This window comes from Panicum virgatum, chromosome 5K, assembly GCF_016808335.1.
Source record: "Panicum virgatum strain AP13 chromosome 5K, P.virgatum_v5, whole genome shotgun sequence".
In the NCBI taxonomy this organism is placed as follows: domain Eukaryota; kingdom Viridiplantae; phylum Streptophyta; class Magnoliopsida; order Poales; family Poaceae; genus Panicum; species Panicum virgatum.
The window spans coordinates 18066548-18083133 of NC_053140.1; the positions used below are offsets into that span (position 1 = coordinate 18066548).

At 41.1% G+C, this 16586-nt stretch overlaps 2 protein-coding genes and 1 long non-coding RNA gene across 8 annotated transcripts; 1 reads left to right on the forward strand and 2 right to left on the reverse strand.

The window, feature by feature from the left end:
• Window positions 1–1553: 1553 nt before the first annotated feature.
• Window positions 1554–5496, forward strand: LOC120706768 (pectin acetylesterase 3-like). Its single transcript, XM_039991490.1, has 11 exons — window positions 1554–2014; window positions 2465–2547; window positions 2845–2974; window positions 3093–3166; window positions 3502–3588; window positions 3676–3815; window positions 3884–3998; window positions 4198–4275; window positions 4358–4463; window positions 4565–4716; window positions 4818–5496. The coding sequence occupies exons 1-11, from the start codon at window positions 1822–1824 to the stop codon at window positions 4917–4919; spliced, it is 1260 nt and encodes a 419-aa protein (XP_039847424.1). The 5' UTR covers window positions 1554–1821; the 3' UTR covers window positions 4920–5496.
• On the reverse strand, window positions 3185–4695 carry LOC120706770. Of its 2 annotated transcripts, none has more exons than XR_005688426.1 (4): window positions 4550–4695; window positions 4331–4456; window positions 4136–4248; window positions 3185–4040 (listed from the first exon to the last, which is right to left on the reverse strand). It is a non-coding gene; the product is annotated as an uncharacterized LOC120706770 (long non-coding RNA). The 2 variants fall into 2 exon arrangements; XR_005688427.1 differs by having other exon boundaries at window positions 3185–4059.
• On the reverse strand, window positions 5214–15717 carry LOC120706767 (protein translocase subunit SECA1, chloroplastic-like). Of its 5 annotated transcripts, none has more exons than XM_039991486.1 (19): window positions 15219–15717; window positions 14454–14733; window positions 13742–13845; window positions 13403–13582; window positions 12866–13084; window positions 12267–12380; window positions 11625–12029; window positions 10891–11066; window positions 9921–9987; window positions 9632–9778; window positions 8801–8896; window positions 8642–8710; window positions 8263–8364; window positions 7433–7684; window positions 7259–7326; window positions 7011–7128; window positions 6233–6472; window positions 5603–5720; window positions 5214–5499 (listed from the first exon to the last, which is right to left on the reverse strand). In XM_039991486.1, exons 1-18 carry the CDS (start codon window positions 15600–15602, stop codon window positions 5610–5612), a joined length of 3132 nt encoding a protein of 1043 aa, XP_039847420.1. In that variant the 5' UTR covers window positions 15603–15717; the 3' UTR covers window positions 5214–5499; window positions 5603–5609. The 5 variants fall into 5 exon arrangements, with proteins under 5 accessions (XP_039847420.1, XP_039847421.1, XP_039847422.1 ...); XM_039991487.1 differs by having other exon boundaries at window positions 5214–5720; window positions 11625–11792; window positions 11916–12029; window positions 15219–15715; XM_039991488.1 differs by lacking the exon at window positions 13403–13582 and having other exon boundaries at window positions 5214–5720; window positions 11625–11792; window positions 11916–12029.
• Between the last annotated feature and the right edge of the window lie 869 nt (window positions 15718–16586).

The following is a 16586-nucleotide window of genomic DNA, read 5'->3' on the forward strand; positions in this document are numbered from 1 at the left end:
GGAGAGGGCGACGTCGAGGCGAGCGGTCTAGCGTCGCTCGGTTCTGGACGAAATGAGGAGGAAGGGAGATCTGACCAGCGGGTCCCACATCCGTCCAGATAAATATCTGGCGATGCCTCGCGGACTGTCCGCCAACCTCGAGCGGACTGTCCGCGAGTCAGGTGTTACAAATATGTGAAAGAGAATAAGTTGGAATAAGTTGAAAACAAAGAAGCCGACCCTACGCTAACCTTTCGCTCCGAGGCCGCGTAGATACAGAACAGTAGAACTGTTGTTGGCGCAAAAATCAACACACTAGAATTCGAGGGCAAGTGTTCGCCAAACTCCGGAAAGTCAACTAAGCGCGCCAGTCAATTTGACCTGTAATTGACAAAGGATAAAACAAAGTCAAATTCGAGAGCGTATCAGCTGGGATTCCGAATATCTCTCACACAGGCGTATCGGCAGGCTTTGCCGATACAGAAGACGACACAAAGATATTTAATGCGAGCGTATAATAAATGAGCGCGTCGGCAAGATCAAACGACAAAATCAGTCTAGGATAGCCGATTGCACGTGTATAACAAGATCTAAGCTACGAATGTGTAACTCAGATGATACAAAACTTAAAACAGATATAAACCGGCTTTTGAAATAACAAAGTGTTACTGCAAAATCTAAAGCCGATCTAATATGTTTCTAGCAGATAGGTGTGATAATGACCAAAAAGTATAGGAAAAACCTACAAATCTAGCAGATATCGATAAATTGTGAATAAATCTAGACGATAAAACAACGATGCGTCCGAGATCAAAACCCAGATAAACTCGATAACTTTTGAATAGATCTGAACGAAGCCACAACGATGCGCCCGATAGCTAAAGCTCAAATATACTCGGTAAAACGAAAGCTCACCAGCAAACTAAGTCGCTCGAATGTGAGACATACTTGATCAACTTGAAAGAACTCGCCGAAAAGAAAAAGAAAAAGGTGAAGTCGCCGAAAAAGTACAAGGAAATTGTAAAGTTTTGTTGTATTGGATGTGTATCGAGTTTTTCCGGTCCCTTACAACTGATATATATAGCCTAGCGCTATCAAGTCCTACCCGATTACGGCAAACATTACTTGACTAAAAAGAAAAGAATTCCTAATTTAAATTATATTAAAATATTACAACCGAATCATCAGAATCTTCATAGAATTCAGACTTCTTTCATCTTCTTGATTCATCGGCAACTCTTTATCGGCCGAGCACCAGAGCGAGCGGATCAGTATCTTCAAAGCATATTCCTCTAGTCTATCGGACGGACCCCAACGGCCGATTCCAATCCTGTACATCTTTTGCTTTCTTCCAAATCGGCAACTTTTCTTTCATTAAAATCACCTTTCTTGACACGTGTCAAAAAACGGTGTGAACAACTGTAGAAGCTCCTATTTTTTATTCGTTTATCTTTTTTTAGAGCTTTTTTATTCGATTATCTTTTGGTCGGATCATGTTACTCTATCTGTCGCTGCGGGCATTTATCTAGTCGATCCCTGCGCTGACAAAGTGAGATGGCCTGCACGTTCCTCTGCAGCGGCGCCTCAGTATATTTTCTTCTTTATTCTTTCTCGTGGGTGCAGCAGGGATCGAAGCCTGTTGTTCAGCTTGTTGACTTGTTATCTGATTCGCGGCCTAGTGCTCTGCGCCCTCTACCTAAGCTAATCAATCCCCTTGCTTCGCGTGCGCCAATTAATTAGCTTCTGAGCTAACAAGCTCCTGATGAGCCAGCAGCTGCCCGCTTCGGTGTCTCAAGCTTGATCGCTCGCAGCTGCCCGGTGATCGACATCGATCGATCAAGGATGATGAGGGGGCGGCGGCCGTCGCTCCCTGCTCTTGTTGCCGTCCTCGTCCTCGTGGCCAGCTGCTGCTGCCGCGCGGAGACCTCGGCGTCGCCGGAGGACGAGGTGAGCGGCGGTGGGGGGAGGCGGCGGCGCGTGGCGTCGGTGATGGTGCCCATCACCATCCTCAACTCCGCCGTCAGCGAGGGCGCCGGTACGTGCCGCCTAGTATGCTGCATTACTCCTTTAACTTTCATTGAGGATCGAGACAGGTTTGGCTTGAGATCGAGATCGCGGTGAAATCAAGGCTCCAGCCTCCAGCGGAAGGTTTTTTTTTTCTAGGTGGTAGCAGTTACGGTTGGGAGCTGTCTGGAGCTAGTAATTTGAATCGTCCGAAGACTGATTCTCTAACTGGGGTTTCAAATTACGATTCAGCATAGCATTGCTACTGGTGTATTTATTCTACTAGGTCGATTTCTTTTCCGACCGGGTCGACGATGGAAGCTAGCAGCTAGTGATGTTCGGCAAAGAGTTGCTGGCCGCGATTAATTAATTAATGGGCAGCCAAATAATGTAGGATTCCATCGACGGAAAGGAACTGGTCGTGGATCAAAGATACTTCACTAGAGTACTGAATAGTACATCTACATGTATCTATATGCAGTGTGCATGGATGGAACACCACCAGCTTACAACTTGGATCCTGGCTCTGGAGCAGGGAGCAGAAGCTGGATTCTGAACCTAGAGGTCAGTTACCTAATATATACACTTTCCCCATTCAAAATTTGATCCATGCACATTCCTAATGTAAGCAAGCTAGGATTTTCTTTTTCTTGGACACTTTTCATCTTTGCCCTCTGCTTAAACACCTATGAGTCTCATTCTTCTTCTCATAACATTACACCATCACCGTGCAGGCATGCACACATCCATTCCCTTCTTCATTCTATTGATCGTCTCTAGTTTGTGACTGAAGTAACCCCATGTCCCCAAATACACTGATGCTTGCGTATGTGCACATGCCTGACCATGGAAGCTGCGCAGGGAGGCGCTTGGTGCAACAGCGTCAAGACGTGCCGGCTCAGCAAGGGGACCGGCCGGGGCTCGTCAGACCACATGGACAAGGAGATCGCCTTCACCGGCATCATGAGCAGTAGCCGAGCCGTCAATCCAGGTTTGTTCCTTTTTTTTTTGCCCTTCTCCTGCTCCTGCATCGTCTCCGTCTCCGTCCATTGTTCATCGATACTAAATCTCTAATCCTGAACTCCTGATAAACAAATGCATACCTGCAGATTTCTACAACTGGAACCGGGTGAAGATTCGCTACTGCGACGGTGGATCTTTTGCCGGCGATGCCTACAACAAGGTGAACAAGCTTCCCTACCTTGCGAAGATTTCTGATCCCTTGTGTACCATTTCTAGTAAAAAACCGTGTTCGAAAACTATGTTCAAAACAAAGACCTTGTTTATCTAAAAGTTCAGGGAAATCTAAGTTACCATCCAATTTCGCACAACCATTTAGTACAAAGATATCATAAAACTAGCATACAACCCATCCAAGCCACGATCTACTCATCTACTATTTGACTCCTATTCCATGAGTCTATTTCCATTCTCAAATTCACCTAGTAAAATATCATAGGCCATAAAGTTAAGCTTCAGCTTAATAAGCACTAATCGATTTGCTTGAGTTGATTACAGGAGGCTGGGATTTATTTCCGGGGCCAGCGAATCTGGAACGCTGTCATCAAGCACCTCCTCTCCATTGGGATGGCCTCTGCAGATCAGGTACCCCTCTCTTTCTCAATCTACTAATCGCCTCCGATCCTCCAGCTCAATCCATCCAACTTGTGTGGATGCCGATCAACCAAACAGGTGCTGCTCACCGGCTGCTCCTCGGGTGGGCTGGCGGTGATACTGCACTGCGACCAGCTCCGCGCCTTCTTCCCACCCGCCGCCGGCAGCCGGCAAACCACCGTCAAGTGCCTCTCCGACGGCGGCCTCTACCTCGACGCGTGCGTGTGGCTTAACCTTCCTTCTGCGATCAAATGGAGGTTTAACAGCAGGTTTCGCATTGCTGCAGCATGGATATCTCCGGAGGCCGCAGCTTGAGGTCCTACTTCGGCGACATCGTGGCCTTGCAGGGGATACCTCAGAGCCTGCCGGGGTCTTGCACCGCCCGTCTGGACGCCACATCAGTTTGTGCTGCTGCTCCTCTCCTCTCTCACAAATTTTTGGCCCTGCAAATAGAGCAAGCAACTACAAATTTTGATTGTTATAAAAAAAAAAGAGTAAAGAACTACAAATTTTGATAGAAATCTGGATGATCACATACACAAACACATTCGTTGAAGCTGCTGAATGAGTTCTCTGAACATGGAAAGCTAAATGATGCAGTGCTTCTTCCCCCAAAACATAATCAACGACTTGAAGACTCCGATGTTCATCCTAAATGCAGCATACGACGTCATTCAGGTAAGCTTTAACTTGTATGGAGCAAACATTCTCCCTAGTTGATGTGTTGTCTCACATGCTGCAAATGCGATCGATGGGTCAGATTTCGCTGAGCCTGGCTCCGGATAGAGCTGATCCCAGCGGCTCTTGGCGAGCCTGCAAGTCCAACCGTTCAGCCTGCAATGCGTCCCAGATGAACATCCTGCAAGGTTGAACTGTAATCTGTATCTGCACTCACCTTACTGTAAGTTAAACTTCATGCAGCAGTGATCTGAATGCTATGAACTGAGAATACCGCGACAAAGTGTAGGTTTCAGGGACCAGATGGTATCATCTGTGCAGGGCTTCTCCCAATCCAGGAGCAACGGGTTGTTCATAAGCTCCTGCTTTGCCCACTGCCAGTCAGAGCAGCTGGGCACCTGGAACAATGTTCCAGGTGGCTCCCCCACCATTCAAAACAAGGTAACTAGTGACAACGCATCATATTCATAAGAAAATATCTAATTAGAAGATGAATTTAAAGGGGGATACAAGAATTCATGTTCATCATGCTGGTGCAACAGGGGATTGCGAAATCAGTCGGTGACTGGTACTACAATCGAGCTGAAGTGAAGGCGATCGATTGCCGCTATCCATGCGACAAAACTTGCCACCACATCATGTGAGAAGATCCACCTTTCAGTTTTGCAGTGCGCCCAGCATATGGGTTCTCGATAGGGTATACCACATTGATTTGAGAAGAAAAAGAAATGAAGACATTGGGATTCTAAAGTAGAGTCCAGATTTCCTTCAGTTGATTCAAAAACAGACACATGCAGATCCATTCAATGGAATACAACGTGGAATCTTGTGGACCCCATAGTCGCTATCCATCATTCTTGCCAGATGCCATACTACCAGCAAATGGTATCTAGATTAGAATTCTTTCTGGCTGCTCATGATAACCCTGCAAAAACTTGTAAAGGAGAATTATGTGATTTCTGCCAGCAAGAATGGATTACAACATTATAGTATTATACAAAACCGTGGATACAGGAACAAAAACTCTTCCTACGGCAAATTCTATTTATGTACAACTACTAAATTGTGATGCTATTCATACTAGGAACAGTGTGCTCGGTTGCCGTGCAAAATTTGCCTGCAGGACCCACAATTCAAGTAAAAAGCTACATATTGAAGCTGTGTCCCAGTAGAAGCCGCCACATCTCATTTGTATCATGAATTGCTCTTCACATTTCTCCTGCACTGAAATGTCAATCATCACATAGGGTGATACAGTGTAAGGGAGGGTATACACATGGAGATTGCCACCATGAAGTGCAACTTTGCACAACGCAACATTTCTCACAGGTCGATCATGACGCAGCTTGGGCAGCACCAAGTTTATTAGCACCTTTGTCCACTTTCTTTTTGGAACCCTTATTCTGGGTTTTTTCCTCTTCTTGGTTCTTCACCACTGGTTTGAACTGTTGCAAAAGAAAGAAAGAATGAATAGAACCATAAGGTATCTGGGCAAGTATATTGAAGAGTAAAAGTTAATCATACCAGAGCCTGCTAGGTATACAAAAAATAGCCATGTGAAAGATAAATAAATGTGGATTGCATGTGCAAAAAAGTATGCGATCAGGCAAAATCATGATACTTCACAGTACAAGATGGTCCACTAGCTAAAACATCACATTACTTATTGTGTTGGTGTAAATGTTACAAATGTAAAGGACCTATTTGTAAGAGTATGAGATAAAATAGACTAATAGAGTGTGCTGTAGAGGCAACACACAAGAAAATTCCCCAAATCTCAACAGTTTGTCGATCTAGTTGACAGTAAAGAGGGTCTGTTGATTAAACCCAAGAAAACATCATGCAAGGGAGCTGTAATCACACGACTCCTAACTAACTGGTTGAAATGTTACTTAAAGTGATCAAAATATAGCATAATCAAAGAGAGGATATTTTTTGGGAGGGTGGATGAAGAAACCTGATATACTGAATAAATAACATTTCTCCGGATTTGAGCCATCATATCCAAGAAGAGGTTGTATCCCTCAAGTTTGTACTCAATAAGGGGATCTCGTTGGGCATAACCCCTTAAACCAACAGCTTGTTGCACAAACTTTAGTGCCTGCAGGTGTTCTTTCCAGAGCCTATCAATATTGCTTAAAATTAGGAAGCGCTCAGCTTCTTTCATTAAGCCAGGAGCTTGCTTCTCCACAATTTCCTGACACAAAGCACAAAATTTATGGAATGAGGAATGACATGTCACTATTCTCCGCACTCCTGATATAACTGGTTAGTAGCTCACTAAATCTGTTAATAGTCCCGAACATCATTTCAGAGAAAATAGCTTTTGAACTGAAGAGTTTTACACAGTTTGAGAGATTGAAACACACTTGGACATTTAGACACGTGAATAGACTGTCCAGAAAGGAAAGGTATAGCTCAAAAAAGTTCAAACTACTTTCATGCTCATAAGCTGCACTTGTTCTAAACAAGAATTTACATTTCAAAAACAGAAGACTTGGTGTCATTAGATTATCTACTGTTGTTAGATCTAGCTATGTTTTCTGCTGAGATTTGGTTTTACCCCTACTAATAAGAAGCATAGGTAAATTGATACGAGTAATTCAGAATGTATTAAATGCAATTCCTGCTTAAACTTTCACTTTGTTTGAATGAAATATTTCGAATTAAGACTCCGATAATCTTTCAACCAAGTGATAGCACTTCTCATGAAAGCCAGAAGACAAACAACTAACAGCTTTTTGGAAGTATGCTTCACGTCCTCGCTTACGAAGATACCCCCGCAAATCCTCATAGCTTGAAGTTTTGCTCTCCAACAATTCTGGTGTCAAGTCATCCAAAAGATAGCAATACCTAGCAGAAAAGAAATAGATAACATTGTAAAGGACGTGGCAGTACACCGGTCAATAGAGCCCAAAGATTTAATTCATCAAATACATATGCATTATGACTTATGAGCATATGTACTAGCTGAAAAACTCACTGCTGTAGCTTAGCTATAAGCTTGCTGAGGTCCCAATTTTCCTTTAGAGTATCAGGGCCTATATTTGCCTGCCAACAAGAGAGAAGAATTTTCTAGCATTAGGAAGTCAGGTAATAAAAATGTATAAAGCTCAGTTGTAATATTTGAATATAACTGTCAGATTTCATAACTAACCTCTAATATGTCGTCCATTGTTAATTCAGCATATTCCACAATAAGCGACTCAAGACTATCAGAAGCAAGGGCACGTCTTCTTTCTGCATATACACGATCTCTCTGGCTATTCAAGACCTCGTCATACTCAAATAATTGCTTCCTGATGTCAAAAAAGTAGTTCTCAACTTTCCTCTGAGCTTCATCTAGGGCCCTTGTTAACATTTTTGATTCAATAGGAAGATCCTCAACTCTGAAGGCTTGCATCAGACCCTAAACGAAAATTGAATGTTATTTAGATTTATTATTGTCTCTCAAGAAATGTTGAAAAATATGACAAGTCATGCCAAGAGTACATCTCAAAGCAGCAAGCAATTGGTAGCAAGGAAAACAGTAATTTTGGCTACAAGAGACACACTCATGCAGGCTTACACAGGTGAATTAGTGAATTACAATATTTGTAGGAGTATTTTTGCTACAAAGTAGCCAGTTTATAGTTGGTAGTAGGATCTGGAGCAAAACACACTTGGACCATGATTGGTACTACTAAAATTATGTGATTATCACATTCTATCCTTCAAAAATTTTGGCAGTGAATGGATTTGAGTATATTCCATTCCAAGGTTATGTATAAAGTATCCATAATTGTCCAAAAATATGACATGCAACTGAATACAGGCATTCAACTTTGTCAGAAGCATTTTGTAAAGTGCAATCAATATCACCATAAAGATGGGAATATTAAAGGAAGGGCTTTTGAATGCAATATTGTACTAATGTACTTTTGCACAGTGCAGCCACTGATATTATTTCTCATGCAAACCAGGTATAGAACTAGAGAAATACACAACCTGTATCCTGTCACCTCCAAAGATCCTAAAGATATTATCCTCAAGACTAAGAAAGAAGCGAGAGCTTCCAGGATCTCCTTGCCTGCCACTTCGACCTCGGAGCTAAACCAGAAAGAGAAAGCAATTTAATCTCCAATCATGCTCACATTCTCAGCCATGATTGTAACAAACAGATATTTAATTTGATATAAGCTTTGCACAAACTAAAAACATGTATCATTGGGCTTTGCCATGAAAGATAACACCATTGCATTTTTCTTTTTATAAATTACAACATCATTGTAAGGCTGACTGGTAACTGGTTACATCTAGCTTGGGATAAATACACTAGCAATCCCTACCCTACATATTAACAGCAATAGCTTCAATATCATATTACCTGATTGTCAATTCTGCGTGATTCATGGCGCTCTGTCCCTACTACATGAAGCCCACCTGCTGTAATGACCTGAATTAAAAACAATAATGATCGCATGAGCAATATGCATTATTCAATAGCAACAGATAAAGCGAATATTTTCTTAATATGCAATATAACCTTCTTCTTTTCCTCCTCTGTGTAGACTTTATATTCATCTGCTATCTTCATAAATGCATTTCTCAAATTTGCTATTATGTCATCACGTGTTGGTCCCTGACATATAAAGAAACACAGTTAACTCACCGAAGAGACAAAAGGTTTTAATAGAGTACCTTCACTAAAATGTATATTAGTCAAAAACAGTTTCACTATTTATATACCAATTTAGAGGGTTGAATAGTGCTAATCATGCCATATAAGAGCATCCTGCAGCTTGAACAGATTCTTAAAATAAGCTGGAAGCTATTGTAACATTCATATATGTTTATTCCAGTCTTTATTTCAGGATCAGGAACTATTTTCTTTGTTGCCTCCAATCATTCACATTTCTGGACATGTAATGTTGACATTCCAATGTGCTGTGAAGGCTGATATTTTAAAATCTGAATAGCACTGCAGCTAAAACTCTGAAGTTTCTAACATTTGTGCGGTAAGAACTGACTACAGGATTCAAACAGGTCAATGTACTTATGAGTTACAAGGTACGCCTTAAAAAACATAAGAGACTCAAGGAAGAATGATAATAAACTATACCGTAAATATGACAAGATTTTCAGATATCTGATATTGTTATATATCACCAACACACAGGCAGATATACAATATATCGCATGCAGAAAATCAGATGGTGTTACCCAATTTTTTTTTTTAAATCGTGCCTCAAGAGGATAATCTGGGGTTGATACTAAGGAATCAGATCAAATGTTGCTTAAACATTTGACATTCCTTACCGAATTCAATAAACACGAACAAAGGTTCAACTTTTTACGATTGTTTAAATAGGCCTACCTTCTCACATGAGTAGGACAACCGCTCTTCTGCTTCCAGTTCAGATAATGATTTCTCTCCCCATTCTTTGACAGCCACTTCAACAGCATCTTTGACAGATGATAATGTTTCTTTTGAAAGTTCACATGGGAACAAGCTTTCATTTGTCTGATGAAAATATGTGCAATAAGTCTTTGTTCAATTTTGTAACAAATTAGTTCATAATACAACTATCGGATGCAAAAGTCACAGAATATCGAGAACAGCATATGCTGGCTCATGTTACTACAGAACGTATAGCTCAGTCTACCTTCCATGTCTTTCTTGGTGGCATCTGCTTCTTTGATACAATGACACCATCTATTGGATTGACAACTCTGCAGTATTCAGAATCAAAAGAGTGCATAAGAAAACCTAACTCTTAAATAAAACTCTGAGGGTTATATTCAATTACACATGTATGCTGGAATAATGTGTGCTTATAGGAGCATAGGCTTCCCAAAAAAGTCTCTTGCAAAGACATGGTATAGTTCCATGGTAGCTTCTAATTCAAGGTAATGAAATCTGTCTAGCTATGGTTTTGAACTTTAAAATGGTATAGAAATGAGAACCTTTGCCAAGACTATAATAGAAGCAAACACATACAGGAGGGTGGCTGGGTTGCAGCGGCTGCTTTGGTCTATGGGTAAGAGAATAGACTAGAGATGAGATGAGATTAATTCTTCGTCATTGCTTGATTGAAAGAGAGACAGCCCTCCATCTCTCTCTCAAAAAAAGAAACATATCTGTAAGATTATAGGTGTAAATCACAACTCAATTTCTCTTTACAAATATAGTGACAAACTTATTTAGAAATAAACATAGGCTAACTTTTAGAAGTTCATACAGTACCACAGCTACAGAACCAAGTTTTGTTGCTCAGGAGCACAGTTCCACTGCAGATAACAACTACAGGGTCCTGTAACTAGATGGCAGTATGTTGTAAGGCTTAGAGTAAGTCATCACAAGAGAAATGTCAAGCAAGTATATAATACAGTATAGCTTCCCCTTGTGTTCTATAGGTCAAAATCTTCATATTTTGGTTCCATACATTCCAATAAACCATTGTCAACAAACGAATGGACAACTTATATATATCAATCTACTAATATGTACCTTCTCCTAATTCATTGCAAATAACAGGCACATAAGGAACTCAGCTAATGGATCAAATATGCACTAAAGCCATGTATTGGAATAACTGCAGAATACTATTGGATTCTGACAAAGAATATCAATACCTTGGCATAAGGATCTCACGCAACTTCAACCTGGCCATGAATTCTGCATTGCCACCAAGGATAATATCAGTTCCACGTCCTGCCATGTTGGTGGCAATTGTCACAGCACCAAGGCGTCCACTCTGAGCGACGATCTCTGCCTCCCTCTCAACATTCTCTGGCTTAGCATTCAGGACCTTCGATAGAAATTGCACCGACAAGAAAATATTAGATGGCTTTGGACACCTTAGGATAAAAATTTAAAGCATGTTAAAAGTTACAGATAGTTTTCTTTAAAATAGTTTCCTTTTATTCATTGCCTTCCTGTGAAAGATGGAAATCAATTTATTCAAGAACTTGAGTGAAATATTTCAGGGTCAAAAGGTATAAATCTTCTTTAGCTGCAAAGCTGTAGCATCAAGCAGATAAATTTGCCATAAAATAATTACTGCTACAAGTGCATAATAGAGTAGCATTCTAGATTATTATCTAATGGAGTCAAGGAAGACAGAAATTGAAGTTCTGTTTTGTATTAATTCAGAAAGTCATTTTTTCTGAGTTAGTTTTGTTCTGTTTCCATATAGTTATGTACACAACAATGTGTTAAAAGATGATATATAGTCATTCCACACTAGACTAGAACTTAGGTCAATTATTATGAAAAGAAAATTTTCTGTGAGCACTGAGCACCAAGGACAGCATTCCTGAATGGAAACCAAAGGATTTACTATTGTTAATGAAACTAACAGGAATACCTCATGAGGAATCCCAGCTTCACGCAATTGTTCCGATAAAGATTCACTTTGCTCAACACTAGTGGTACCAACAAGCACAGGACGCCCAACTTTATTCATTCTCGATATCTCCACAAGAACAGCACGCCATTTTCCATTTGTTGCTCTAAAAACAACATCTGAGTCGTCCTGCAACGAAAGAAGTAAAGTCAACCTTTCACAGAAAATGAGGTTCAAAGGAAATGAACTAAGACAGATCCTTAACTTTTTACAGTGATTTAAATGATCATCACAATAATAAAGTGCAAATACCTTCCGTATCATTGGCTTGTTTGTTGGAACGACAGTAACTTTTAGTTTATAGATGCTCTCGAACTCCTGGCTCTCTGTAGCTGCAGTTCCAGTCATGCCACAGAGTTTGGGAAACTGTCACAACAGTATGTTAGTTTCTTGAGAAAGTAACAGATTCAACATAGAATAAAGAAAAGAAAAGGTGGAAGTTATTCATCCACCACACTGAAAGCACTACAAAATAAAGGCCCAGAAACGGTAGTGGTCATCAGAGTTAAAACGGTATTATAAACGAATCTGTTGGTGGATGAGTTTATTTTCCCATGTAGATGTTTAAAATTAAAGGTTTCAATCAAATGAATTGTCACTTGCCTGAAGAAAGAAGTTTTGGTAACTTATTGATGCCAGAGTTATTGTTTCATTTTGTATAGGTACACCTTCTTTTGCTTCAATTGCTTGATGGAGACCGTCACTCCATCGCCTACCCTGCCAAAAATACAAAACCTCAAATGTGAAAGCTAGACTGATGAGCTATTTTTCTCGAACATGCAGGATAGCAAACTAGTGAGATTAATCTTGAAACATCTATATTCACATGTTATAAATAAACTTAGGCAGAGAAACCTTGCACCCAGAGCATAAAATGTGATGGCATTTATGCAAAACTCACACTTGCCTACCCAATTCCCCTACCCTCCCCCTCTTCTTAAGTTTGTATGGTACGTGTGTACCTCAGCAGGAGTCAACTCACATGGTGTAATGCTAGTTCAAAGGAAAGTTCTTTTAGTTGGACCCTGATATAATAGTCAAGGTGTTCCACCAAAGAATATAGCAAGTAAAGAAATAAAAACTTATCTATAGGTATCAAAGAATTGCTTGAGACCTGAACATGAATAGACTGAGCACAGTCTGATGAAGTTACTATAATAAAACACTACGCACTCATTGGTTTAAGTCATATGGACACTCACCGCCATAACTCTGCCAGTGAACTCATCCACAATAAGCACTTCCTTGCTACGAACTATGTAATTGACATCTTTAAGAAAAAGCTCCTTAGCTTTGATTGCATTTAGAACGTATGAAGCCCACTGTTCACGAGGATCGTATAGATCATTTATGTCCAGTATTTCTTCAGCGTCAGCATAGCCTTGCTCTGTAAGTAAAACGTTTCTCTGCTTTTCATCAACCTGAAGAAATAATCATTTATAAGAGGGAAAATCATATTCTAGTAAATTAGGAATAAACAAAAATAAGGGCAAGGTAATGGACATATGCAATCAATATATGTTTTATGCGTATAGAAAAATGGCACTAGAAAATTCAAGCATGCACATTTCTAACTTCAAATAGGAAGGGAAAATAAAAGTTTCAGAAATCAAGCTAGATCACATAGGACTTAAAAAATATCAAGTGTGAAGCCATGTAACGTTACATAATCAATCCAAAGATGATTGAATATCCGTCCAGAAGTGGTTTAACAGGGTTAAAATTAGTTTATTGCTCACAGTGTAATGAATGTCTCGCTCAAAAGCTTCAGCTATCTTTGCCGCTTTGTAATACCGATCACTTGGCTTTTCAGCTAGACCTGATATTATAAGTGGGGTTCTTGCTTCATCGATAAGAATTGAATCAACTTCATCTATCACACAGTAATTGAAGTTCCTCAAGACAAGCTCATCTACAGTCTGCAATAATAAAAACTCAGTTAATTACAGATAGATCTGGTAATCCATGTTCCTTCATGGATAAAGGAAGTGGACACTTCCACCCCTTAAGATGCAAACATGCACATATGATCTACACTAATGAATAACAAACAATTCCCAACAGAGGAAAACACATACCATTGCAAGGTTATCTCTTAGATAATCAAAGCCAAGCTCACTGTTTGTGACGTAAGTAATATCACATGAATAATTTTCCCTCCTCTGCTCAGGTGTCATGTTCTCTGTCAAATTAAAGAGTGAGACTCTGTTCAAGAAAGCATCACTAGCAAACAAAGAAACAGAACCAATATATGACGCCTCGATAAGAAAGAAAAACGTAATCGAAATGCTAGTTCGGCTAGGACATATAAAGGCACATGATAGTGCATGAAAGCACATGCTATAACTCAGAATGATAATAACCAAGTTGAACATTCATGGTTCAGACAAGCCATCATCTTGGCTTGTGCAATTTCATTTTTTTTTAAGAAAAAAAAAGATACATGCTGGTACTTCCATCAACCTTTCACCTGCTAGAGCTCATATTGGTAAAGAGCCCTGTTATTAAAACGACGTTTTCACGACGTGAAAACGACGTTTTCACGAGAAAACGTCCTTGTGAAACGTCCGTTTAAACATTAAAACGTCCGTTTAAACGTTAAAACGTCCATCGTTTCGTTAAAATCTACCCTCTATTCGTTTCGTCGTTTTATCGTTTTAATAAGCTTGGTAAAGAGGCATCCTTAACTTATGTTTTCAATATTAAGGTGGAAAATGAAGTTACTGAACTATATGGGCAATTGGAGATGGCATAAACAGCAGTAATGAACAATGTGGTGTGATGACATACGTTGAATTAAGCCAACCTGCAGTCCTAGAAATCGGGGAACTTGACCAACCCACTCACAATCACGTCTTGCAAGATAATCATTTACAGTGACAACATGCACTCCCTTCCCACTCAAAGCATTTAAGTATGCTGGCAGAATAGCCACAAGCGTCTTCCCCTCTCCCGTCTTCATTTCTGCAATCTCCCCCTTGTGAAGAACCATGCCACCAATCAACTGAACATCAAAAGGACGAAGGCCTAGAACTCTCTTGGAAGCCTCCCTCACAACAGCAAATGCTTCCTACAGAAACAATAAAGAAAACTGCATCTTGAGATATCATTTTACAGGAGTTGCCATGCTTAACATGTCTTAGATCATGTTATAGTGGCCAATGAAAAGGAACAGCGAGCTACTCTATTTACTTATCTCTTTGAATATTGCAGCTTAAATACATAATCGCCAATGAAGAATTTCACTTCATGCTTACTTATCTCTCTAATTGATTCGAGAATAAATTGAAGGCAAAGCTTTCAGTGCTAATATACTTCAGTGACTCAGAAAGTCGAGCTAATTTTGTTGCTCTTAGCCAACAGATGTATGGTTTTTCCGGTTCCTCTTTAAAATATTATATTCATGATTGCATAGTGCATTCTGCAACATCGCAATTTAAAACATTGTACACATGACCGCAGGCTGCAAATATGGCAATGTGGTCAATTTGATGTCAATTCTGACACTATACTGAAAGCATTCGATGCGAGAGTCCGCAGCGTTTGGGTACGTACGGGGAGGAGGGAGTCAAGGGACTCTCCGGCGCGCGCCCGCTCCTGGAGCGCGGCAGTGCGCGCTCGCAGGTCGGCGTCGGAAAGCGCGGAGACCTCGGGCTCCATGGCGTTGATGCGCGCCACGGTGTCGGCGTACTTCTTCCGCGTCGCCTCCCCGTCGTCGCGGCCACCGCCGCCGAATACGCCGCCCAGAAAACTCCCCACGCGCGGCACGTGGGAGCCAGCATCCCGGCGCCCCTGCATACCCCAGCCCCGCCGGCTGGGGTGGAACCGGACCCGAAACCCGCCGCAGCCCCCAGCGAGAGGCGAGGCGAGGCCGGTGGCAGACGGAGGGTGGGGAAAGCGCAGTGAGGGGGTGGCGGCCGCCGAGGCGTGAGGCGCCATGGCCGTGGCGCACGCTGGATGGCTTCTCTCCGGCGGCTTCGTGTGGTGGTGGTGGCGCGCCACGGCGACAAGCCGCCGCGTGCTCTGGGTGGTGGGCAACGGCTGTGGCGGTGGCTGTGGAGTGTGGACGGAGGTGAAGCGGACGATGGATAAGGAAGTGGGCGGGCCGTGGGCCAAGCCCATCGTCAGTTGAGCCCATCTGGTAGTATGGCGCTTTTTTCATTTCTATATTTTAAAAAACAAAATTTCAAAAATATATGCCGAATAAAAAAAATTTAAAAAATGGGTGCGAGACGACAGGTTGACTGTCGCCCATCCAGTGTGCGACAGGACCTAAATGTAAAAAAAATACATTTAGGTCCTGGCGCACAGGACGTATTAAACAGTGAATTTGTAAAATCGATATAAAATCGTAGAAAAATAAAAAAAATACAAAATCAACTGTTCTGGATTCTATGAAACAAGATCTACAACTTTTGTTAAATAAAGTTTTTCATTTGATCAATGTATATTGCTCTATTTTAAATACCAGTTTAATGCACTTTTATTTAAATCTCAAGATCCATTCTTTGGATGCATGTCACCTTTGGCCAGAGTGTTGCATATGGTGAACATAGGCTTGTACAAAATTAGGGGGGCGACAGGCACCCATTTTTGAAAATTTCCCTATTTGACATATATTTTTGAAATTTTATTTTTTTAATATAAAAATGAAAAAAAAGGCTCTGGTATGTATACGTGGACTCGGCTAGACCTGCTAGGATTTACCATTTACGAAGACGCTTTGCTCTTCCTAGGCCCAAGCCCCAGGCCTACCCCGAAGCTAAGCTTTAAACTTGAATGCACCCGCCAAATCACGTAATTGCCCGTGACCATGGAATTCAGATTTAGAATTTTGAATTTATCTGATACGAAGAAAACCTGGACGAACCATGCGAGAATAGGAAAAAAAATTCAAACTGGAAAAGCAGAATCCAGTATGGC